Source organism: Ochlerotatus camptorhynchus, unplaced genomic scaffold, assembly GCF_037179485.1.
Source record: "Ochlerotatus camptorhynchus isolate MF236.1 unplaced genomic scaffold, CSIRO-AGI_Acam_v1.1 ptg000240l, whole genome shotgun sequence".
In the NCBI taxonomy this organism is placed as follows: Eukaryota; Metazoa; Arthropoda; class Insecta; order Diptera; family Culicidae; genus Ochlerotatus; species Ochlerotatus camptorhynchus.
Window position 1 is genome coordinate 221,378 of NW_027040730.1, and position 27,587 is coordinate 248,964.

Genomic DNA, 27,587 nt, shown 5'->3' on the forward strand with positions numbered 1-27,587 from the left:
TGCAACTTGCAGCACAGAAAAATGTGCCAATATCGCTTATGTGAAATTCAGAAACTGTTGAAATCGTTGAAATAAGATTTTCTCCTGGTGGCTTATTAAAAATCCTGTCTTTTTCCTGGTTTTTATCCTTGTTCAATATTGCATGGAAGTGCCATATAGCAAAAAAAATCTAGCTTGAAGTAAAATTGTATGAAGCTTTTGAAAGATTGTGTAATTTTAATGAATCTTGAAAAAATATCGTAACCATTAGGAAGTTTACAATAATTACGTAATTTTCGACGGTTTTTTATGCCTAAGATAATACTGGTGCTTTTTTGCTTTGTACCATAGGACGACTAACTTACTCCATAAGCAGAAAAGTGTGCCTGAAACATTGAAATTATCTTTGAATTTTTATCGAATTTAAACAACTTGGAATGATTGTTCTTCAAGTATAGCATTATTGGTCAACCCTTGAAGGTTGCCTAGGATTATAGACAGAACTATGTTCAGGTTAACATCGTGGAATATTATTCGACTTTCGTTATGGTGGACCTCTTGCCCCACTTACCCATAAATCAAACTTGTAATGCAGTTTTATGAAAATTCAATTCCCAGATAGAAACGATTCTTGTACTTACGTCTTTCAACTCTTTGATTTTAGTGCCACCCCGTCCGATGACGCATCCTGCAAGGCTCTGGTGAACCAAAATTCTCAATTCGTATTCGTTTTCTCCTGCCTGTAATGAAGAAATGATTTAAATTTAAATAGGTACAATGCATAATTTGTCAGTTCATGAAATCGAAAATCATGTCATGCTCAAAGTGCAATGTTTGGGCGTATGTTTTCAAGCAAAGGAAACCCAACATAATGTTTACGTTGTAATTGTTCAGTGCATATCCCGTGATATCCGCTAAGTTGACGTACCAACCCCCAGGTCTATGCACTTACTGTCCTTCCCGTTGCTCTCGTCAGCTTGTACGATACGGGTGGTCGTATCCGAGTCCTCCCCATGGGAAAGCCCAAGTGTCCGTCCAGGTTATGGTACATTAACTTATAGCTATGTATGGTTAAAGCATAGCTAAGCTAGAAATTTGTTTAAGGGAAGATGCATAAATCTAGATCGAGCTGGAATAAGGGCCAAAGTAGCAATGGGCTTGAACTGAGAAAAATTAATCTGTAATTTTGAACAAGAATAATTAAATTTAAAATAAACTGTAAACTCATTTCAAAAACTGGACTAATTCTAATTATTAAATTATTGGTTAGCATTATTGTGAGATAAATAAAAATATTATTATTTTTATCTACAGCTCGAAAAATATGAAAATGTTGTATGCGCCTTTTTGATTTGTAGTATCTTGCATCGCTCTGAGGTAATTCGCCCGGCTGCGCTCACAAAAGTCATTTCGCCCATATGTTTCGCCTTAATGTTTAAGTTATTTTTCCTGATGGTTTGTTACTATCGACCTTTTGCAGTTTGTTGGATTCCAGATAAATTCATGTATTGTGCTGTTTTCGCTTATTTTTCATTTACTTTGATCAATTTAGCAATGTTTCCTCTTGATTACCAACCGGTAATTGCAAGGAACAGTGAAAAAATTCAAATTATATCTTTCGCGTTGTGTTGAGAAAATATGTCTGTTTCGCCCCATCTATTTATATGAGAGGAAGCGGACGTAAGAGACAACTCAAATTGCAATAAAAAAAAATTGTTTCACCCTTATGATTTTTGCCTTTTTTAAGGATATACGTTATTTTTCAAAAAAATAAATTATTTCGTTTTGTAGCATTTTAATAGTAGTGTAACGTGATGCATTAACCTCAGATTGTTTACACTTGCGACAGTCGCCCTTATTCCAGCTCTATCTAGAAATGACGTAGCATGTTAGAGTGACCAGCCATGAAGGGGGCTCAGTCGGTAAAGGCGCAGCTACAAAGCAAGACCATGCTAGAGGTGGCTGGGGTCGTTTCCCGGTCCGGTCTAGGAATTTTTCGGGTTGGAAAATCTCTCGACTTCCCTGGGACTTGCCACACAATTATAGTAATGCAAAAATGCATTAATTATTAATTAATCTAGTGGATTCTACGAACCCACTGAGCCAACCACCGCCAACGTAATGTTTTCGATACCTGTAATAAGAAAATGCGCTCGTACATATCTGGCGCTACATGTGTAACGATAATAATGATCCATATTGAATTACTGGTGAAGCACTAACAAAGAGATATGCCAATGAAAAGAAAAAAAAAAGACATCCAAGGAGTGCATAGTACACCAGTAGCAAAGTGCTATGTTCCAGGACTCTAGGCGCTAGTGATGTTGCCTTGTCGCACGCTAAAGCGTCTAGTTTTATCGTGAAAAGTCATGAAAAAATCATGGAAATGAAAACAGAACCTCACCGCACACAGCGGGCGCGAAGAAAGCCACCGCAGAAATGAGCGGAATAAAAGCACATGTGTACAGACATATAGTCGCCATCGCCATGCACTTTATGAAAATTTCAACTAGTAATTACGAAACACGCGATATCAATAGACGGCGCGTTTCCATCTATTTGGCCTGGTTGGTAGACCATTTGAAGATTAGGTATCGAACATGAAATGTTTTTTTATATGCTTCAACAACTTGGAACTGAAAAATGCTGTACATTGTGGTTTCAAATGTAAACACCTACCTTATCCAGATGTTTCATGACGTCCTTAACCACCTTGGTAATCGTTTCCATGTCGCCGCCGATGGTGATGACACTGTAAGAATACAACCAACACTCCTGTTAATTATGAAATGACAAGCAACTGTGTTACTCTACGCGACAATAAATTTTATTAGGTTAAACGGATATAATTTCCCCCAGTTTTCAAAAGTGACAAATAATAATACTAGTATGCTTCGAGTTATGGGGTTAGTTTGTTCCAGTTCTGACTAGCACCAGCAACATATTTTCAATGGAGAAATGCAACCGACGATATGACAAAGAAAAACTTGGCTTGGGTTCAAAATCGTCATTAACTAAGAGATGTTCTCAATCGGGGAAAAGTTTTCGGGGGTAATTCTATACCACTCTACGCTACAAATTTGTTCTAGTGGCTCGCTTATAATTTACCAGAATAAAGCAAAAATTTGTGAAGAGTTTTCATCGAACAGCAGTACTTTCAAAACTGAGCGAGCAAGCGAGATATTGAACGAGATACTCATTATTGATTGAAATTCGACTTTTGCTGGTTAAGATAATATCAAAAATTAGTGTATAAATAGAATTGATCAATTAAGGGTTGTATCCGGTTAATTAACTTTATTTGAAAAGTTTTAACCGATAGGTCCGATTAATTCGGTAATTACATATATAATATCGAGTCTAACCCGTAGGGCATACAATTATTTGGCATATTGGTCGTTTGGCATAATACTTGGGAAAATGGTACTTGAAGCTGTTAAGCAGTCAGTGGGCTGACATAAACTTATAGTCATTTTGGAATCCCGTTAATTAACAACATTGCAAACGTGACTGCTTCTTCGATATAAAATCGATCAACTTGTTTTCTGATTACTGACGCTGACTTGTATGGTATTCCAAAATTTACTTACCTAGAAAGGATTTGTTTTATTGAAAATTACATTTTCCATTTGAACAATAAAATAAAAATAAAATTATGCTTTCATTGAAAACTGAGAATAAATAATTATTTAATAAACAAATTTAAAATAATGGAGTACAATAATGACCCGATTTTGCCAGCCCCCCATTTGAAAATCTTTTCTGATGTTCAACGAAAACCTAGCGCTTTTTCAGTGGTCTTATTGCAACAAAGTATTCCTTAAACAACATGTGCGTAGGGACTGACAAAAGCGTGTAATTACTTCACTTCTAGAAATACAGGGCCTTCCCGGTTTTGGTAACACGACGCCATCGGCTATTGTTTTTTACAGTTTCTGGATAAATTTTCATGGTTTACTAGGCATCTCTGCCCCCTAAAGAATGTTATAGTAATTTGAAAAATAAATAAATTTAGCGATGGATTTTATAGAGTAGAGAAGACAAAAATCACGTGTTGCCAAAAACGGAGACGCGCTGCATAAAAAAAACAAGGTAATGTTTTTTTTATAGTTAAGGATTTACTTCCTTCCATGGTAGTTTATGTAAAGCACAATGCTTTTTTATTGTTTTTGATACTATTTTACTAATGATTCATCTGATATGTTTGTCTGGTTCTCGAAATGCCATTGCCGGAAAACCATTTTTAGGAATATCAAGATCAATATTTTGATAAAAAAAGGGAATATTTCATACTAATTTCCCTGTTAAAGTAGTATAATAAAAACATTTCCGCTTTTGAAAGAATGGAACATTTAGTTTATTTAATATGTTAATAAAGAGAAAAATTTGAAGATTTTGAAAAAGAAGGGGAAATGGATCTAATGTCAGCCTAAATGCCCCTAATTTGGGCCCATACATAAATTCAGCAATCGACTAAATTTTCAATAGCGATAAAAAATATCCATTAGTACCGTCGGCATCTAGTTCATCTAAATAAATAGCAGATTTTTAGCGATGAGCCCAATCTTAAATCCATAGGCCAACATTAGAGCCATTTTCCCTATATTTTTATTTCAATATTTAAATACAGTAATAAATAATAAATGATACTCCGGTGAATAGCTCATACTGCGAAATGACATTTCATGAAAAGCAACATTCTAGGAAATGAATGTCCTGGAAACATATTTCGAGAAATGGCATTCCGGGAAACTTGATTTCACCATTTGACTTGCAAAATAAAAAATAAGGTTATATTACTATTTTTGGAGATGCCAGTTAAAAGGTAAAATGTACTATTATTCTTATGCAATACTAAAATAACACTTCTTCACAACATTATGCCAAACGGTTCAATGCCAAGCTTAGTAGACCCATAATATCAACCTACTAGAATATGGGAGTCGATTAAAAATTAAAATAGATTTACAACGCTCTAAGAATAATTACTATGAAGTAGGGGAAGGAGGGACAGTGAACAGCTGGGGACTAGAGAGCTTCCTGTACTTTAGTCTTGGATTTCTTATGGTTCGAAACAAATTAATTGGTCATTAATCATTGCAATGGTAATAGTGAACCTACTACCAATACATTTGTTTCGAACAATTAGAGGTTTGGTTACTGGAGTGCGGGATGCTCATTACGTCCTTCTTACCCCTACTACTACAGAACCTTATAAGGTACCTGTATAAATAAAAAAAAATAAAGAATTCAAAACTTGCATATAGAGTACAAAAAACATCTTCACAAAAACTTCTAAAATTGAGCATAGTCATTAGATTGATGCAAAATTTGAAGTTTTCGCTCCAGTAGCCTCTCAAAATGTGAACTCATTTTGCTATAAACTGACTGTACACAAACCATTTGAAGGAAGTTTGTAAATGGGAAACCAAAACTTTTCGTTCACTGCCTTCTATCCTTTTTTCTATATTGCTCTGGAAGAAAGTTCGATAGATATTCTTGCAGAAAATTTGCTCAAGATCTTAGTCAAACGACAAATGAAATATTTATTAATTATTTAAGAGATTGACATGATCAAGCAGCTGGTTTGTATTGCGCAGTAAAGACATAGAGCCATGATTGTTGGGTTCTATTCCACACGCCAAAAACCCCGATGTTGCCTGCTGAGCAGTTAATTGAACATGATCGTAAAACACCACCGCCTTGAATCATTAATAACTTTTGTTCCATGTGGGGCAAGAGCAGTGCTACCTTAACAATTGTACGTTCTATATATGCCAAATAGTGGATATTTATATGGGTTTTGTACACAGTATTGTAAGTTCATAGCATTACCTTCATAAATATGCAATGTAAGGCAAATTAAATCTCATCAAACGTTTGCGATTTTTTCAAAATGTCACCTCGAATCATTTTTTTAAAACTGCAATGGGGCAAGAGAGCACATAACTATGGGTCAAAAAGGCCATGCGTCTTAAATTGAGTGAAATCGATTAATGCTTGTTTATAAATTTTGGACAGAACTTTCTATGTTTATTTTCAAAATTATTGAAGGTGGTACTCTTGCCCCACCTGACCTACATTTAATCGAAAAGTGGTCTTGAGCAAAGTTGAAGCTGAGAAAATGTTATATATGAACAAAACATTTCTTTTCCCAAGTAGTAATTCAACTTCAAATGGTTTGTGCAGTCAGTTTTTAATTAAATGAGTTTAAAATTCGGGAGAATGATCAGTACCCGATTTTGAACCGTTTATGCACCGCACTGTGGAGGGAAAATTCAAATTTTGCATCACTTTAATAATCATTCATCACTGAAACTCTGCTGGTTCGGATAAAAATACAAAACAATAAAAGATGATTATTAGGTTGGTTAGAAGCGAGTAGATGGATTTGTATCTAAATTTTAACAGTTTTACTAATCGCAGGTGAAGAACGGACATTTTGACAGGGATATACAATTTGACTATTAGTGGGCAAACGGCTTTATTGAGGCGCATACAATAGTTTTGGATTTTACAAATAAGAACAACCACGCAGTTACAAAATGGTAGACTATCGTATTTCCCTCAAAATGTGCTGAAACTGTGGGATACCGTCTAAAATAAGTTGGTTACATAATATGTGGATGTACTTGGAATAAGTTACGCTCACAGTTGAAAGACTTATTTTCTAGGAGACTTAAGGTTTGTTTTGTATAGTAAGAGATTAAATTAAAGAAATAAAGGTGTTTACCGTTCGGGGCCTGTACAATCGCCTACATTCACTTGGGCTTGATACTGCTCATGGGATCGAGTGTTCGACGACAATTGGAGTGTCGATGTGGTGTTTTTCATATGGGGCACCGTGGGAGAATTGTATTCCCAGAAACGACGATTGAGCCAGGGTGGAGTCGATAGTCCAAGCGGGTCAGAGTCACGCACATAAGTACACGGGTTTATGGTTCATCGATGGTACGTGTGTTTTTGTTATGGGGTTTTTGGAACACACATTTGATTGGAGATTGGTCGAGATAATCCAAAGGGAAACGATGGGTAATTCAGTACATTTGCATAAAGTGCAAACAATTATTATAACCAGATTATTCATTGGCACAGCAAGACAGGAACGGTTGCGTAGATTGGGATCGAACGCAAGTGCAGGCATTTGGGTGGTGTGTGAATTATTAGTTTTATTCCCGGTTGACCAATTTGTTGTGGGAGTTGTGTTCCAAAATCCAAGCAGGTGGAAATATCGCAGACGAAATCAGTTGCAGGAATCGAAATCGGATCGAACCAGGGTTGGTGTATGGAGATTTCGTTTGGTCAGCGGCATACATGTGTTAAAAAAGTTGAAGGTTACCCAAGAGATGGTTGTCGTTACCGACATCAGGATCAGCGTACAGAGTTTGGACCAAACCCGCAAGTCGTAGAAGTGGCGATTTTTTATTTTTGGATTAACAGTGGTAACGGGTCATTTCAAATATTTGGTGGTTCGTAGTGTAGATGAAGGTGAGTTGATTGCATCATTTTCAATATTAACAACCGAGACGGGGAAAAGAAGAAAAAACATACGTTAAGTTTCAGTCGGGATGGAAGTGTAGCTTTTGTACGTAGAACTAATCTTTTTTTAAATTTAATTTAACTTTTGGCAAAAACAAAACTTTGAAACGTATCATGGGTACGCGAACAATGGACTCGATCTACAAAAGGTACCGGAGAGGGAGGGATATCATCAACAACTTGGTTTTGTTTCTATTTTTGACGATACAGAAATGGAATTAAAGAACGGAAACGACACGACTCAATAGGAAACAAAATTGAGATAGATATAACTAACTTAGATAATGAAAGTGTTCTTCAAATGTTATGAAATTTAGTATTAATACAAGTCCTCTAAAGCGTATTAAATTAAATTTAAAAACAAAAAAAAAGTATCCTGGATAAAAAATACTCGCTAGGAAGCATACCTCTGAACGCAGCTTTTGGATGTTATGTCCACCTTTTCCAATAATAGCTCCAGCCATCTTGAATTAATGGGGATTATGTGATTAATACGAAATATATGATGAATGTAACCTGATTTGGCTACGGATGTGTTGGACATTGAAAATGTACAAATCACGAAACGAATCCCATACCTTGCTAGGAATCAATAGACGAACTTCCTCTTCATCTTTGCGCGAACGCTTCATTGCTGGCTTGTTGTCAGATGTATCGTCATCATCGTTATTATCTTGGTGCTGATCACTATCCTGGTTTTCGTCGTTTTCCCGCTTCATTTTCAATCTATATAAAAAAAATAGAAACAATACTGATTATTACTCACAAAACAACTAGGTGGAGCCTGGAGATCAAAGATGACGTATTTGTTTTTTTTTTTGCTACATCTACTTCATATTTTTGAACACTTTTAACTTCGAGAAGTGATATACTGGATGTTTGGGTTGCATCAGTGGAAAATTATGGAAGTAGTGGAACAAAACCAGAGAATAATAGCAAACAATGATGCATGCAATAATGCAGTGGCGTATCGTAACCTCGCTTTTTACCTGTGCACCAACTTTCAAAACCAGATTTAATGACATATTCATACTCGAATCGGTTGAAAAATACACTTAATCTTCTAGTTTACTCGATATCTTTCCATTGCAAGCAATATTTTGATGATTGTTTATTTTAATGCCAAAATATTCGGATGACGGTTTGAAATCATTTTCATTTTCAAGCACAGAAGGGGATCATAGGGCCAGGTCTCCAGTGAAACATCACATAACAGGGATCAAGTGAATCCTGCTTAAGATGCCGGATAGGGAAGAATAGTGTTTCAGGTAGGGGATAGTCGGAGTAACAGTAGTAATAAAGGGTGTCCACGATGAAATTGCCACACTATGAAATTGCTCTAACTTTTTAACCGTTGGGTAGAATTAAATGAAAATTTGGGTGGATTTAGTTCATAGTGCATTATTTACATCCTGCAAGTTTTAAAGTCCTGTGATCAAAACTCGCGGAAATGGAGTCGAAAGAACAGCTCGTGCGTGATAAAATCTTGCGCATTCATTACGAGAACAAGGATCTCTCGCATCGTTCCATCGCTAAAACGTTGGGAATCGCGAATTCCACGGTGTCGCGAGTGATTAAGCGGTTCGAGGAACGGTTGACCACCGATCGGAAGCCCAGAAGTGAAGGAAAAAGTATTCCGTACAACACCAAAAATCACAACCGCGTAGTTGGGGCCTTCAACCGAAATCCGAACGCCTCCGTTAGGGATGTGGCAAAGAAGCTGCACCTAAGCCGAAGTTTTGTCCAGAAGGCCAAAACTAAGGCTGGGCTTCGAACGTTCAAGGTACAAAAGGCCCCTAATCGCGACGAGAAGCAGAACAAGTCCGCCAAAACCCGTGCCAGGAAGTTGTACCTCAACATGCTGACGAAAGTTGAATGCTGCATCATGGACGACGAAACATATGTGAAGGCCGACTTCAAACAGATCCCCGGCAACCTGTTTTTCACGGCCAAGGATAAGTTCAGCGTTCCGGAGCATGTCCGCACTCAGAAGATGTAGAAATTTGCGAAGAAATTCCTGGTTTGGCAAGCCATCTGCACGTGCGAGAAGCGGAGTGCACCTTTCGTGACCCAGGACACGATGAACGAACAGGTGTACATAAAAGAGTGCCTCCAGAAGCGGCTGCTTCCTCTCCTGAAGGCCCACAACGTCCCAACAATCTTCTGGCCGGATTTGGCCTCATGCCACTACTCCAAGGACGTGCTGAAGTGGTATGCGGACAATAAGGTCAATTTCGTGCCGAAAATGTTCAACCCTCCCAACACTCCGGAGCTCCGCCCCATCGAGAAGTACTGGGCGATTATGAAGCAGCACCTTCTTAAACGACCTAAGGTAGTGAAGACAGTCGAGGAACTGAAGAAAGTATGGGTTTACATGCAAAAAACGGTTGATTCACAGGTTGTGCAGAATCTTATGGCCGGGGTTAAGGCCAAGGTGCGGGCATTTGCGTATGGACTGTAAATAAAATACGAGTAAAATGGTAAAATGAAGTTTAATAGTTATTTCTCAATCCCTGAAAATTTGATGGCAATCGGATGAAAACTCGAATTTTGCGAATCAATTTTGTGTGTGGCAATTTCATCGTGGACACCCTTTAGTAAAAGTTGGAAAATAAACGTACAGAGAGCCATGTTTTGCAATACCTGTAAATATTGTTTCATTAAATCTGGAAGACCTATCAAATTACCGAAGGTAATTAAATTAAAATGAGGGAGCGTTATGTTAGTTATGATCCGTATTTAGCCCTGTTGACCATTGTAGCACTATTTGCTGGCAATTGTTGTTAGATCGTGTGACACTGCTACTACTACTATGTTAGATCGAAGACAACAAATCAAGAAGACTGGCAACTTTGCCAGAATCCAAGCGACAGATACAATGGCGCTGCGCTTGAGTGAAGGTGGAAGCAAAGCATAGAAAAATGAGCAAATACACAAACCCTTCTTCTAAGGATGTAATCTTTGCTATCAAATTCGTTCGAAGCATTTACCTTTGAGCGGCAGATGACGCGATTGTACCTGTCTCATACGAAGAGTTGCCAGTCTTCTTGATTTGTTGTCTTCGGTTAGATGTATGACATGTCAAGTTTTATTAGAGCAGAATACTGTTTTAAAACACAACGCAATGTTTTAATGAAGGAAATTATTAAATTAGGATATTGCTTTCCTGTAAATTTCATGAATTGATTTTCGAAAATTTGCTCAAAAGGATTTGGTTTACATATCCTACCTTACCGAAAACATGCTAAAGCACAATTCATAATTCTCACCTCAAATATATCAACATATTTAACACGTCCTTCCCAAAACCTGACTTATTCGTAAATGCATGATCGAATATCACTTTCACTATTGACATTACCTGTAATTAACAAATATACCGAATAGGAAGATTTATGCTACTACTTTAAAAGCTAGTTGTCTCTCTAAGCGGACTCCCCGCATCCTAACTCTTGTGTTAATCTACTTAAGGTGTTTCCTTCTAGAGTCCATTTTTTCATCATACCTCGTAATTTCAAGAGCACACAACTCAAGATCTACGATGTTTATACATCTGCAAATTTCAGACATTGCTTGCTTCTCCGCAGCAAACAACAAGTAGTAGCTACGTGTATTCACGGAAACCTTATTATTATTACATGTGAAATTGCGAGGTGTAACACGAAAAAGGACGCTACAGGGAATCACCTTAATGTTATTAAACTGTTTGAATTTTCTTATTTATGTTCATTTGATCATTATGATATCTCATTAGTCTAATTAAATAAATGATTGAAATCTTTAATCTACCAAATCAATGCATGTAGTCTAAATTTAACGTGTTTCATATTTTTGCTATTATTTTGAACAATTTTACCAAGTTTCTCACTTTCCAACAGGTGCTTCCAAAAATTTGGTATTTTGCAATCGTAAAATTTAAGATATTTGTAGTTCTGTGGCGAACGTTTCAGCTCAATTGATCATAAGTTAACAAAGTTACATCCTGTCAAAGTTGACCATTTTGTATGGAAATTGGCATGCGCTGCTATTATGTTGAACACAGGTGTATAAGATTAGTTACAATAACATGTACAAAAATGGTGTTTAACATTGTTCCTTGAGTAATACTTCAATGAAAGCTTGTCACGCAAATAGAAGAAGCGTGAAGTGTCCAACAGCACCTACTGAAATATTTCAATAATATAATTCCCTTGCAAACCCAAATAAGCTTATCTGTGTAAAAATAAATAAAATAAGAGTGATTTGCGGCCAAACCCGCCAGTATCACACCCAACGTCAGTGCCTATACGTAAGCGTACTACAACGCGGCTCTCAAACAAAGGAGTAACAAGTGTGATACTATCACTGCCAGACTAGATCTTTGGTTCTCTCATGCAGTGTTTTATCAGAGAGGGGAAGTTTAGTAATCCCCATCGCCTACCCATGGCGCCATTCTATTGCGGCATGAGCCAGCACCGCCAGCCATAAACCTACCGTCCTCAACACTTTACTAGAAAGCATGAAATTAAGGCCGCCCACCAGCAAGATGCAAAAACTAGCCAAGGGGGAGAGGCAAAATATTCGGATGACGGTTTGAAATCGGCCACTAAACCGACGGAAACTGGAACAAAATTAACGATGCCAATCATGTCATATATATTATATACATATATCATATATTATATGCTGGTGCCAGTGCTTTAAGTTAGCTGAATAAATTTGGTGAGATCATTCTTAAATCAACTGTAGGCTTATATAATAATTGAAACTGTTTAAAATAAATACATAGCAGGTTCAAAACACTTTTTGAACCTGGAAGTGTGTGTACACAATCTTTATCAATTTAATAAGGATAGTGCACACATGCGGAACTTAGGCTGGTGCAAATATTATTTTCAATTTATGCCTAGCATCACTCAAATAGGTTGATGGGGGCGGGGGGTGGTGGCAAAAAAATTACGATGGACGACAAAAAAAAGTTAATAAATTAGTAATAATAAAACAGATGTGTAGTTTTAGGAAAAAGCGCTGATTTTTTATATTAACGAGAAAAAAGCTTCAAAAGCTTGACCTGCAGTGTAGTTTAGATGTACTGTTTACCTGTTTATACCAACAAGTAGAGTAAGGTGCGACAAAAGTTCGACCTAGGTTGAAAAAAATAAATAAAATTTCTCAAAACTCCAATCATTTGGATGCACTTCTCACAATGTCAGCGCTAGCTGGCGTTACTAGATCGCTGCTCATCTTTCCATTTATGCTGCAGCTTCGACAGAATTAGCATGACTGTCCTGCAAACAGCATTCCAGGTGCCCTCTTCTTGACACATTTAATCATTGACATAATCCGCGTTAAGGACAGGCATCTCCCTTAGCACTGCCTCAAATCTATGACAGTTGAAGACCACGATGTTTCTTCAATATTTCCACATTCTAGACAGAGGGGTGACCTTGAACCGAGATGTACAGTGGTGGTCTTTTTAAATTAGCACAATAGGCCGATTTTCATACAAACTAGTCAATTTTGGCATGTTGCAACTATGTTTTGTTATGATCAATTGAGCTGAAATTTTGACACAGAAATATGCTGAATTTTGTGTGTACGTAATATCAAATGATTGGAAGCGCTTGCCGGAAATTCACGGGCTGGTTGAAAATGGCCAAATAATTAACACATTTATGATTCAAAATTTCCAATCGAAACGCTATTGAAAATTTGTTTACTATTTAAATGTATGCTCAGAATATTCTTTATAAATTAGCTTAAGAATTCTTTATAAATTCACATAATAAGTCCATTGACTTCTTCATAAAATTCGTCTGGATTTCTAGTCACATTCAAAATTACCTTCAAAATATTAGATGGACCAGAAGTATATATCTAAACATCAGTATCTTGAAAATTTTCTAAAATCCTGAAGGTTTTTAAGATTTAAGTAGGACTTAGATCTAGTTTTGGGACTACTAAGCACAACCCACCCTTTGCCTCTATGTTTCGATTGGATTTTTTTTTCACAAAATGGAATGTTTTTACTGAAGATGACTTCTAAATTTATTTGCATTTCTGTACGTGTACCGTAAGATTTGATAAAGAGAAACAAATTGTTGAGATATTGTTAAAATCTAACACTGCTTCTTGACCCGGATTCTAAATTCGGCCTAACGCATTGAAACGCCATTGAATTCACTTCGGCCTATCGGATGCGCTTATCTTGTTTTTGAGAATAATGGGTGCAAACATTCATATCACGCGTTCTCATTAACTTTGTTCGGTAGCTTGACTAAAGTATCGTACTAAACGCATAATTGACTTGTTAACTTTCAAATCATGGACTTATTTGATGTTTTCCGCCCGATAGGCCGAAAATGGGCGATTAGGCCGAAATAGTTCTCTACCCTATTCCGTATACCAATGTTAACGTCATATCTCTAATTTTACACAATTCAACCAACTTCCACAATCTAAAGAACAATTCAGTTCCATAGCTTTCGGTCAGTGGTATTCGGAAAAATTTGATTCTGCGACTCTTGAATTTGGAATATTTGGATGATTGTCCACGTAGGGACAGGACAATTTTAAAGCCAACCCCTCAGTATATTTTCAACCCCTGGAATTTAAAGAACATTTGAAATCTTAAAGTTAAAACTAATATATCTGGATTTAGAGATTTCACAAATTTTGTAGTCTTTATACAAAATTTTGTAATGTCTAAAATATTCAAAATATTTTGAAATTCGGAAAATTTTATACTGAATTTTCTGAACACATAAAAACTAGAACCTATTCCTAATCGATTTAAAGTTGATTCATTAAAATTCGTAGAAAACTGACAAAACTTGAAGCACTGCATGGATTTATATAGTCGAAGGGAATTCGAGAACATTTCTAATCCGAAAGATTTCCTCGACCGGATCGGGAATCGAACTCTCCGCCTCCGACTTAGTAATACTTTGTCTTTACTGACTAGGCTATATGAGGAACCCACGAACACGAAAAACGTCAGGCACGTAATCGTTAAAAGATGCGCAAATAAAGGCATTATGTTCACTTTTTAGGTAAAGCAATCTTAGAGTTACCATTTGTTATTATTATACACTGGAGTCGCTTTTTACGCGGGAGATACGTGCCGCGAAAAAAAAAAGCGCGTAAATTCCGAAATCCGCGTAAAAAAAACCACGTAAAAAGCGACTCCAGGTATTTGACAAATAACGATAAACCGCGTAAATTCCGAAATCCGCGTAAAAACCGTGTAAAAAAACCGCGTAAAAAGCGACTCAAGTGTAGTCGTATATCACTTACTCGAATGTTGGATTAGAATCCTTATCTTCAGAGAGCTTTTGTGTTAATTCCTACGCCGCTGACTGTTGACCCAATGGCGAATGAACGTTTACATACCTTAATAACTGTAAATCATAGACTATCCTTGGCTTATTCGTTATAATGCATTTGGAAATAATGTCATTATTGTCGATACACAAATCAGTGGAAAACTTCCATTTCTGTAGTTCAAGTCTTCATTTACTCATAAGATTCAATCACTTCAAATCGTTTTACTGAGGCCTATATCAAATCACTGCCCACAAAATACATAGCTCACGCGATATACTGGACATCCGAATGGATGCACCGGAAGTAACAAACTGACAAAAGGACCTGCGGTAGAGCCTTATTTATCGATAAATTCTAATTTTAAGAGGGGACTACAGAATAGTGGTGGGGTTATTATTCTCCTATTTATCAGGCACTATGTGTGGCTCGATTGGACCACGTAAGTCAACAGAGGAATACCACGTATCTTATGTACAGAAACTTGAGTTTTGTGTTGAAGTCCTACGACCACCACCAGAGATAATTATTTTCCGATATTCCCGACAATTGAGTGCGTTGGGAATATTAAATTGATACATTGTGATACATACTATTGCCAAGAGCAACGTAAAGATTGCTAAATAGTCAACCTTTAGTCAGTAATGTCAATTTGATATTATGTACATAGAATTTTTTTTCTATTCAGAACAATAATGTAGAAATCTTTAAAACTAAATATGTATTCACAAGCGATATCGGATTGAAAAATAATATTTTATTGTTGTTACGTTTAAAACAGAAAGATTGCTAAATAGACAAAGTAGGGTACTTTCGTAATTGTTGCACACTTCACATAGTTTACTGTACAGCATTGATCTATAACCATGACGTTTACCGATCGTGGTGACATGCTAATCAGTGATCAATTGTTGAATGATAAAACATGTGTTTGGATACTCAGTATTAGAAATATTGTGATAAATATTGTTGATATTGTGCAAATGATTTCAGACGAAACCTCAGTTGTAAAATAAGCTATTACTAGCTCAAAATTCAATTAAAACAAGTAATCTTTAAAGAAAAATGTTTGTTATTCTTTTAGCCAATGATCAATTGCAATACATCTAATTTACACTTTTATATATTAATATTCAATAAGTGTTGACCTAGGCAACGTCTAGAAATCACTAAAATTAGCATGATGCAACTCCGTTATTGCCAGATCAGCTGTAATTACACAGAGAACCAATAGACGTTGCTTGGGACTAGCAATCATCCTCAATGTATAAATACTGGTGATCTAAAACTAGGCAATACCAGCGCCGGCCACATGAATGTAAAATGTCTCGCCTTTCAGTGCACGGAGAATAATTTTGTTTATACTTGCTACATAATAGGGGAAATGGATGTAATGTCGGCCTAAATTCCCCTAATTTGGGCCCATACATAAAGTCAGCAATCGACTAAATATTCAATAGCGACCAAAAACGCAGAAATATCCATTAGTACCGGCCCAATGACGCGTTTATCTATATAAAATTGATAAATAGCAGATTTTTAGTGATGGGCCCAATCTTAGATCCATAGACCAACATTAGAGCCTTTTCCCCTGCTTGTCCTAATTCCACGCAACATCTTATACCGTGGATTTGACAACAAACTTCAATGTTTTGCGATGCATGTTGATTGTTTTCTAAATGATTATCGCGTATATTTGCGTATCCAGTCATCTTTACTAATGTATAAAAAATTTGACAACTGGTTACAGACAAAATGGCTAAAATGGCTTAACGTATGATTAACATTCTGAATCAATTGAACAAGGAATAGTTTAATTCCTTAAAATTCGATCATTATCAGCATTTATTTTGGTGCTGTGTTCCCGGGAAATTACTAAATTTTGGGTCGCTGATTCGGAATCTGAAATCAGATTTCGTTAAAATAAACGAATTATTAGGGGAAATGGCTCTAATGTTGGCCCATGGATCTTAGATTGGGCCCATCGCTAAAAATCTGCTATTTATCAATTTTATCTAGATGATTGCCTCATTGGGACGGTACTAATGGATATTTTTGGTTGCTATTGAAAATTTAGTCGATTACTGAATTTATGTATGGGCCCAAACTAGGGGCATTTAGGACGACATTACATCCATTTCCCCTATCATAAAAATGATTTTATATGAAACTTATGTTAATTTACTACATTTAGGCGTACTTCTAACAAAATCTGCTCATTTATTTAAAAAATAACACCAGATTTCAGCGAACACAAATCAAGTATAAATGCTGGCTTCTGAAGATTACATTGCATAAAAACCTGCATGATCAACTTCACCCCAGAAATGAAAATTTGCATTTTTAATCTCATTTTAATTCTAAAAAATAAACTAAACATCCAATTTAAAAAATAAATTCATATATTAGGAAGACATTAACTAAAATATATTTGGTTGGGAAAATATTCAGGTTTATAGAAAAAAAAGTGATCAAATTCCCCACGCGTTACGATACATAAATTGTTTTTTCTTACATTCTCTGTTGCGCGAATCCAGGCAACTTGAGAAAAAAATAAGAATTTCGGCAGAGTCTCCGATTTCCAGTATTCCGAAAAAGTCAAAAACTCTAAGGCACACGACGATCATTCTAAGTATCTTTAAACCACAACAGGTTTAGTAATAACTAGTATATGTAGCGGCGCCGGTGGTGTAGTGGTAAGCGTGATTATCTCTCACCCCAGCAGGCCTGGGTTCAATCCCAGTCGGCGCCGCCGGGATGTTCTGAGGCATAACATCCTTCGGAAGGGAAGTAAAGCCGTTGGTCCCCGGTTAATGAGTTAATGGGTCGATAGGTAGGGTCCAGGTCGATCAAACATGAAACCGTTTTTGGTGCGAATTAATCAATACGTTCCAGAAAGCACTATTTTTGCATTTTTACGAGGAACATCGACGCACTAGACGAAAAAAGAGATAGTGTTGTGTACGAAATATATGGCAATTTGGTAAATGCATTGGACACATTCTATCCGAATAAATCCACGTTTTTGTCTGAATTTTTGACAGTTTGTGTACTGTAACTGAAAAAAAAAAATGAGAAGTAACCCCTAAATATTACTGCAGATTTGAAAAGTGCGTTGAATTTTCTATAAGCATTGATCGAGGGTAGCAAAAAATTGTAACTCAAAAACGAAGAAAAATACATCGCTGATTTTTCAATAATATTTTACGTTCTATAACTTTGGCAAAGACAGGAAATCTCTATCTTGCGAAAGAAAAAAAGTCTGCTATCTTTGTGGTCAAGCCACAAAATTGTAGTTATTAATCCAAGAAACTTCACTGAAGAAGTCAACTCAATTGGATGCAATCCTAGAGCGTTATTAATTTTTCCTGCTAGATTTATTGCTTGACTCACTACTGTACATTTGTATTTCTTTGTTTGGCGTTAATGGATTAAGATTATTTTTTATAAATGATCTTGTTTAACTGTGAGCAGAACATTGAAATCGAGCTAGTAATATAAAAAAAATATGCATGAAGCATAGCACCATAATAATGTGCCCAACTTTTTAATCTTATGCAATATAATGCAGCATTATAAGAAACCACCGAAATCTAATAAAATATTTAACAACAAACTTTCATCGTACATCATGTGCAAATTTTTCCAGCTATTGCGAAAAAGCAGGGAATACATTATTAAAAACAGGTAGGCGCCAGGAATCCTCTTCAACATATGCGAAGGTACACATTTATCCTGATAGGGATGGCTAATTTCATCATTGTGCAATATTCATAAATTCTCTACTTGCATACCACTTCTCCGTAATTTGTGGCTACATTTGCAAGAGCGTTTAACGTAAAGAAAATTTACCTAGAAGCCTTTGTATTATGAAACACTAAAAGCAGAAGCTATAGATAATAATAGGAGCTCGAACTTTATGTACTGGTCCATTATATGTTTTCCTACGCAATTGACAAGTATGTGTAGTGGAATAGATCATTTGAAATGTTTGACATTTCTCCAATGAACCCCAAACAAATCGTTGCCATGGAGTGTCTGTCGCGTACTGTGCTATATATTGAACGGATGTCCTTTTGGTATCTGTCTGCATTTAAGTAGGGGAAATTCTTTTTTAAATAACGATGGACTTACACTAACATGTAATTGGTCAGTGAGTTGCAATGAATATAAAGCAAGAAATATGTACGTATATCTAATAACGTATGTCGGTTCTACATCAAACATATAATAATTATAATAACTGGAACTAATCCATATGAATGTCGCAACCATAGCAGTGTAACATACTTACTGCTCAATTTAATCGGCGAAGATAAACGCTTACTGAAATTATTTCACGAAGCAATAGAAGAAAAGTTTCGAATACAATACAGGTGTTATTCTATGTCATTGGTTCTCAAACCAACTGTAACTTCTTTGTTCCATAAGAAAGACTCTTGTCAGTAAAGAAAATTGTGAACCCTACATTACAACCTATCATAGCATAATTGTCACATATTCAAAAAGCTGATATTGAGAAAATTTCGAAGTTTTAATTTCCCATGTAGGTAAACGGTTAATAATATTTCCGTATGGTGATTAGAAAAAAGTATAAGTCGTATACATATTTTTTGTTTTTATTTATTAAACGTTAAGACATACAGGGTTGTTGGAGAAATCCCTATTTTGATACCGCGGCAGGATGTCAAATCCGCACCAAAGAAAAAATATTGAATTTACAATTCAAATAGGGTAGAGCACTGTTTCATCGTACAAAACAAAAGAAGCGCTCCTATCGAATCCCCTTTTTCTACGTTTATCCGTAGGACGAAGAAAATTTAATGGCGTTTCAATGCGTTAGAACGGAATTGAAACTCGTAGAACGAATTTAGAATCAAGTAGCTGTATTAGATTTTAAACATTATCTTAACAATGTGTGACTCTTTATCAAATCCAACGGTACGTATGGGAAGGTGAATAAATTTAGACATCTTTGACAGAAATATTCCCTTTTTTTCAAACCCGTAAAAAAAAGACGTAAAGCGCGGGTTGTGCTTAGTATGACGGAAATTAGATCAAAAATCCTACCCACAAACAATTTGGAACAAACTCATTTTTTTTAAACTGTCCTAAACATTAATTAAGGGAAATGGCTCTACTGTTGATCTAAGGATGTAAAGATTGATCCCATCGATAAAAACTCCTATTGCTAGTGAAACATTTTCGAAAAATGCTTTCCTTCGAAATTTATGTATGGGCTAAATATAAGAGACAGTTATGCCGACATTAGCGACATTAACCCTATACCGAACCTGTAAGATTAAGAGTCTGAGTAGTAGTGCTTGAGTACTTTTCACTGAAGAAATGTATACATATATAGTGGATGAAATACGCATATTTGTCAAAATATAGAAAATTATAACGAAATGAAAAAGTAATTACTCAACTCACTGTTAAATCTTAAACATTGAAAAAAAAATCTGAGCAATTTTTCAAAGTCTGTGAGGAATATGAAATGTATGAAAGTCCAAGAATAAAGAAAACACAAAACCTTAAGATCGAGGCTCATGGTACTTCTGGACCCCCCAGAAATTATTGAATTTTTAAAATTTCGAATTCTTGAAGTCCCTGTCGGAAGTTTTGGATATGGTAGACACAGAGGCGTCTCGTAACTAAAAGTTCTACCTGTTTTACAAGTTCCATGTTTAAAAAAATGCATTAAATAAATTATTCTTTTTTTTCTCAATCGAAGGGCGAAAACAAGAAACTATAATTAACTTGTGATGTTATGAAATGAATTGTTTGAGCCAACGATGCCGGACCTAAACCAACCGTCTCCAACGCTCCACTATGAAGCATAAGATAAGGCCCGCTCACCAACGGCCAGGTTAAAAACTAGCCAAGGGGAGGGCAAAACTAAATTCAAAAATTTTAGTACAAGACCTTTGCAAATTTTTCTGGTTAAGAAATTTAAGTCCGCAATTTTTCGAAACTTAAATGATGCAGAATATTGCTTTTAAGCCTTGGAGTTTAATAAAAAGCTAAGAGAACAATCTTCAAAATATTCCTAAGTACGGCCTTGAAACTGAAATACGCCCCAGAACCTTAAATAAATGGTCCATGTCTTGAATATTTAAAAAAAAAATGTCTGTGTAGTCCAAGAACTATTCCCTGGATTTAAATGATTCAAGCCTAAACCATCGAAAAAATAATCATTGCTTCACTTTCATATACTATAAAGATTGTACTTTCTTTTGTGTATAACTTTTTATTACATGGGTAAAAATTGATGAATTTTTTAGTAAAACAAGTTTAGAGTGTGATGTTTACATGTGCCAAATCTCGTCACAATCTGTCGAGTGGTTATCGAGAAGGCTTCCAAGCAAGAAGTGCTTCGACAAAAAATTATGGGAGCGGTCGTAGAAAATCCAGGCCATTCGACCGTGTCCCGTGTGGTAAAATCGTTCAAGGAGACCCAGGCGACCCAGTGACGAGCAGGCAGCGGAAGAAAAGCGAAGACGATCGACCCCGTGAACGCAAGGAAGGTGAGGGATTACTTCAAGCGCAATCCGAACCTTTCGATTCGGGACGTGGTCAAGAAGGTCAATTCTTCCGTCTGGTTCGTCCAGCAGACAATGAAGCGGGCCGGACTTCATGTCTTCAAGGTAAGGAAGGCGCCTAACCGTACCGATAAACAGAATACGGTTCCCAAATCTTGCGCCAGGAAGCTGTACCGCGAGTGGTTGGTGCAGCCAAAATGCATCGTAATGGACGACGAGACGTACATTGTAGCGGACGCCAAGAAGATCCCCGGCCTGCCATAATAAATTTGTTATGGTTATTTTGCTTAACGGGGTCTCATCTAAACCATTTGTGGAAAAGTTCGACTATTTGCGTTATTGTTCGTTTATGGTATTTGGTTAAATTTTTTGTCGGCAAGTCCCGCCTGGATGTTCCGAATAAGTTCCGGAAGAAGAAGGTCGACAAATTTGCCAAAAAGTACTTAGTGTGGCAGGCGATTTGTGAGTGCGGCAAATTCGACAAGTCGAACATAACGACCGGCATCATCAACGGCCAAATATATAAAGAAGAATGCCTCCAGAAGCGTCTGCTGTCATTCCTCCGGTCCCACGAAGGTGACACTATGTTTTGGCCGGATCTGGCATCGTGCCATTATGCGAAACCGGTGAGTAGTACGAAGCCGGCGATGTTGTTTTTGTGCCGAAGGAGGCAAATCCGCCAAACTCGCCAGAAATTTGCGCAATAGAAAAATTCTGGGCGATTATGAAGGGCAAGCTCCGGAAAACAGGGAAAGTATTCAAAAACTACAAGGATTTGAAGAAAGAGTGGATGAAAGTGTGTAAGAAAGATGACGCATGACTGGATTTGATGGATACCGTTAAGTCTAAGGTGCGGTTGAGAGAAAGTTAAATAAACCAACTTTGCAACAACATAACTAATAAAGACTGACTAAAAGTAAATTGAAACGCCCCTCGCTTCTTTTAAAGTGATTTGTTTACACTTCTATAGAGAACAACTGGTGCAAGTTTGATCAAAGTAGTCGATCAAAGTAGTCGTAGTAAATTTTTCCCTGAGAGTTTCAAACATATCCGACTAAAAATTAGTTTTTGGTGATTATTTTTGTGTTGCATTTTTTTTTTAGTACGGTCTATAGGTGATATAGTTATAGTTTGTAATACAATTGTAAATAAGGATTGAGAAATATTCCCCTGAATTTAAAGAATTTTCCCTGAATTTCCAGGTCATAAATGGAATTCTCTGAGATTCCCTGATTTTCCAGGTAATCCACACCCTGTCTGCAAGAGATGAACTAGCCCCAGGCTAAAAATCTCTATAATAAAGATTAAAAAAAAAAAAAAAAAAACACCCTGTCTTTACCATTTTCACATCATCTCCATCTGCTGGTTGATCGTCACTTAAATTCATCAAAAGGGACTTTCAGTCTCAATGAAACATACACGATGTTGAGCTTAAGTTCCAATTTCATCAGCGCGCGTTCGTCGAAGAGAGAAATTAAAACTCCTGGTGTTGAACGCAGTGCACATGTCAAGTTTGCACTCTAATCCAAAACGTCGTACCCATACTCAAGTGTGAACTTCGAGATATCGGGTTTTCTACATTTCGGGGTTTATTCCGAGAGTCGAAGTGACTTTTGTCACTGGTGAAGTGGGAAAAGTCACGTCGTGTTGACGTGACTCTCTGTGCAAATCAAAATCACTTCGACTCTCGGAATAACCCCCCTCTTCTGATAGCTTGTTTTTCTTTTTCAACCTAGCTCAAGCTAGTTGCTATGAAGGCAGTTCTGGAACTGCTGTTGCTATTTTTTAATTTTATCTACTAACAGAAAGGGTATACGAAATCGTGTCATGAACGCTTCTTATATACCATAAGCCTGTCCCTCCCATTTTCTATGCATTGATGGACGAGTGGCAAACACGCAAGCCTAATAATCGCAACATTCATGGTTCGAGGCCGGTCTGTTTTATTTATTTTTATTCACATCATTCGCCAACACCTGGTTGTTGCACGATGTTTAAACGCTGAAGCAAACAATGTACAAATATAAACATAGTACACTCAGTCTTTTTTTACACGGGGGATATGTACCGTGTAAAAAAAAACCTACGAGATTTTGATTTTTCTTTTTCATTTTGCAGCGTTTGGTGGGGCAATGGGAGCGCAAGTCAATACAAAGCCGAGGATAAAGGACGGGTAATGGCTGAATAGTCTATGCGGACCACTTGAACGCCATTGGAAAAGGAAGGGATTGAAGAGGCCGGTTATTGGGGGGTTTTGAGGAAATAACACATAGTGATTTGTGATGCTAAATGTAAAGAAACCGAAAATCCATCTCCCACTGATTCATCCTTTCACATATATACCAAATTGATATTTTAAAGCAATAATCAAAATAAACAGACAATACATGAAAAGGCTAGTTGCCAGTTGCTTTAAAGGCTAGTTACCTCCCTAAGCGGACCCTCCGCATCCTAACTCTTCTGTTAATCCACTTAATTCTACTAGGCTGTGTAAATTTTCTTATTTAAGTTCGTTTGATGATTATGATATCTCTAGTCTAATTTAATAAATAATTGAAATCTCTAATCTACCTACCATGCTGTATTAAGTACCTGCACTTGTGAATGTAATCTAAAATTTAACGTGTTTCAAGTTGTTTTTGACTTTGACCTATATTTAATATATATTAGTTCGTCCCAGGTGACACCTTCAAGTGACTAAAATGCTTCACTTTGAAGTTAGTTTCCTAGCTGATTTTTAAATTACATAGGGTATATGCTTCAACTACGCTCCAAGTAGAAGGTGCACTGTTAGGCACTTTCTGAAATATTTCAACAGTATAATTCCCTTGCAAACCCAAATAATATCTGCGTAAAAATAAATAAAATAAGAGTGATTTGCGGAAAAACCCGCCAGTATCGCACCCAACGTCAGTGCCTATACGTGCCTAGCGTACTACAACGCGGCTCTCAAACAAAGAAGTAACAAGTGTGATACTATCACTCTAGAACTTTGGTTCTCTCATGCAATGGTTCATCAGAGAGGGGAAGCTCAGTAATCCTCATCGCATGCTAATGGTGCTATTCTGCCACGGCATGAGCCAACGATGCCGGACCTAACCCAACCGTCTCCAACGCTCCACTATGAAGCATAAGATTAGGCCCGCCCACCAACGTCCAGGTTAAAAAACTAACCAAAGGGAGGGACCTACGAGATTTTGATTTTCACATGCTTTAATGTTTTTAAAAAATTGGATTTTGATGCCATTCGTAATTTTAAAAATTTCTGTATTTACACCAAGAATTGTGATTTCTATGCCATTCGATTACCTATAGCTTGAAACGCATAATGTGATTGGAATCAAGTCGATAGGTTGTATCGTTGTCGAGAAATCGTTAAAAACGTACCGTGTAAATCGCGAAAAACCGTGTAAAAAAAAAGACTTCAGTGTTTGGTGTATTTGATTGAGTGCAATTCTCATGTAAAGGAAAGGCTGATTTTAGACACAAAGACTATTTATGCCTACGACTATAATACTGGTGCTCTTTTTGCCCCTTAAGACATTGAAATTTTTTCTGAACATTTATCGTTTATACAGGTTGTAGCCTCAATTATGTTAATCATGAAAAAATAAAAATAAAAACATCGAATTTAAACAAGTTTATATCATTGTTCTTCAAGCATAAGATTGTAGGTCAACCCACCCTTGAAGCTTATGTAGGATTATAGTATGAATTATTTCTGGCCAAATTAAGGAATTTTATTCGAGTTTCGTTAGAGTGACCATCTTGCCCCATTTTCCCCTAGCTAAAAAAATGAATTAAGTGACATATTTGAAAGTCAAAAAGAACCATGAGTCAAGTTAAGATAAGGATGCCAGTTTTATACCGGCCAATTTTACAACGTCACAGTTTGGCGCTATACGGTAATAGGTTAGAAATCGAATTGGTTTAAACATTCATAGACACAAAGTCGACACGCGATACATTCATTAAATGCTGCTGGCATTAAAATTCAACAGTGTTTTTTCCTCCAGCCGTATATATGCATGTCTCTATATCCTTTTCGTTTACCATGCCTTCCTCATATTTGCTGTACTTTTTTCATCACACACAGGATGTAGCATGTTCGTGCAGTTGATGGAGCACAGAAAAGCTGAATTTTTCATTGCATCTGTATGACAAATTGTGGGAATATAAAGGATTCACAGAACGCATTGTAAATTTAATTATTAGGTGAATGTCACTAATCTATGATTCGACTAATAGCAAGACATCATTAGATTTCCGAGGAACAGCGTAGGAAGGTATCGATTACTATTCTTTCTATTACTTGGTAAATATTTGGAAATCACAAAAAAAAAAAACTGGAGGAAAATATAACCAGATTCAATAGCCTACGGCAGAAGCAAAAGAGAGAGGTGGGGAGAAATCGACAAACTTCAGAAAATAGTTTGAACTTTTTTTTAAACGCATGGGTAAGGGAGTCCAATTGGCGTTGACGGCACCGATGAAAAATCGTCTCTTGTAGCAAAGATTGACAGTTTACTATGGGAATTTTCAGTGGAGTGAACGGATAGTACGAAGTCCGCCATATTTCACACACAGTTTGACGTTTGCTTATGGATTTTAAGAAAGAGCTACAGAGTTACCGTCAATGCCAATTCTCAAAATGTATATACCGTGAACGTGGGTTGTTCCGCGCGGTTTGTAATTCCACTCACTGGGCTTAGAGTTCAATGAATTCATACAAATTTAAAAAAAAAACGGGATATATACGAGTGTAGCACTAGTGCGGAATAATCCACGTTCACGGTACGTAAATTATGGACAGGTATTATGTAATCTTCAGGTCATTATCTTATTTATCACATACTATATATAGCTATAATAACATATATACGATATGTCTGGCAATAATTGCATCATAATTACACAGCAATCAGGGGCCACATTGCGCAAGTCGAAACAAAGCATTTTTTGTATGAACGCCTGTATGAAAAAGTTCGTCGTTTCGAGTTGCGAAATGAGGCCGAAACTCTTTTTTTTTCATATTTGTAAACGTCCATCATCGACAAATGGCGCTTAGTGAATGCAGGACATTTCCAATAAATTAGATTGATGGATTCAAGATACAATACAGTCGGTACGAGAATGACCCATTTTCGTTATTTTATCGATCAAAACTAAAGTAATTTGGTAGAACATTTAAAGATCAAATGTTATTTCTCTCTTGTAGATCAAAACTCATGCGAACCTGGTTTCAAAAATCTTTTATTATTCGATATTAATAATTTTTTTCTGAAATTTATCTTTTTATCTTTCTGCGTGTAAACGAAATATGTTATATTTCCACTAACAACAGAAACCGAATGGTTTCAGCGTGAAAGAGGCTGTTCATAAACCACGTACTGACTGATAACGAATACACGTAACTTGTATCCGCATAAAAATGAACTCGTCTATTTTTACGTTCATAGTAGATTAAACGTGGTATAAGTTGTATCGTAGTAGTTTTGATTCGTGGTACAGAAATTTCGTTAAAATTAACAACATATTAATTGCTGCTCTCAGGGTTGCGGCCATTCGTTCGCTATAAAAATATGTTTTTGTATGTACCGTAAAACGGGGTATCTTTGATAATGCGGGTAACTTTGATAGTATGATATAAAGAATAAATTTACTCGCTGTGCTTTTTCCAAATAAGAAACATTGGTTCCATATTGTAGCTTAGGGTATTTCCGTTGATATCGTATATAATTTTTATATAGTATGTGTTACATATTTTACAAAAATATTTAAAAATCATTTTCGTGTTTTTTAAAAAGCACTCAAACCATCACTTATCAAATGTTTTTCCGATACAGCCATCACAAATTCAATGTTGTATTCTTATTGCTTATGAAGTTTTCTGATTATATACTCATTCATAGTTTCATATTTAAAGAACTAAATGGTTTGAGTTTCACTCATTTTTTTCTAAATTCATCGAGCATTATCAAAGTAACCCCAAATCAAAATACTGAAGTTCGGTCACAAAACTAAAAAAAAATAGTGCAAATGCTTTAATTTTCGTTCAACATATTACTAACAAATTAACTCTTTGATCTTCAGTACTCGTTTAAAAAATATAAAATTTGAAAAACATTCATTGCTGTAAAAAAATATTTAGAATATACTTTAAAAAACTATCAATGTTACCCCGTTTTACGGTACTTAAGTTACAAGAAGAGGTTGTAATTTATG

The 27,587-nt window shown here is 36.3% G+C and overlaps 1 protein-coding gene across 2 annotated transcripts in view; it reads right to left on the reverse strand.

Annotated features, from left to right (window-relative positions):
• Positions 1-27,587, reverse strand: part of HnRNP-K (Heterogeneous nuclear ribonucleoprotein K) — a 44,806-nt gene that overhangs the window by 15,237 nt on the left and 1,982 nt on the right. The window contains exons 2-6 of one of the 2 annotated variants that reach the window (XM_065225882.1): positions 8,097-8,244; positions 7,926-7,982; positions 6,713-6,756; positions 2,659-2,731; positions 621-719 (exon numbers count right to left, since the gene is read on the reverse strand). In XM_065225882.1, coding sequence (XP_065081954.1) covers positions 621-719; positions 2,659-2,731; positions 6,713-6,756; positions 7,926-7,982; positions 8,097-8,237 — 414 coding nt within the window. In that variant the 5' untranslated portion in view covers positions 8,238-8,244. Of the gene's footprint in view, positions 1-620; positions 720-2,658; positions 2,732-6,712; positions 6,757-7,925; positions 7,983-8,096; positions 8,245-27,587 lie in introns of those variants that run through there. The other variant, XM_065225883.1, reaches the window with a different exon arrangement.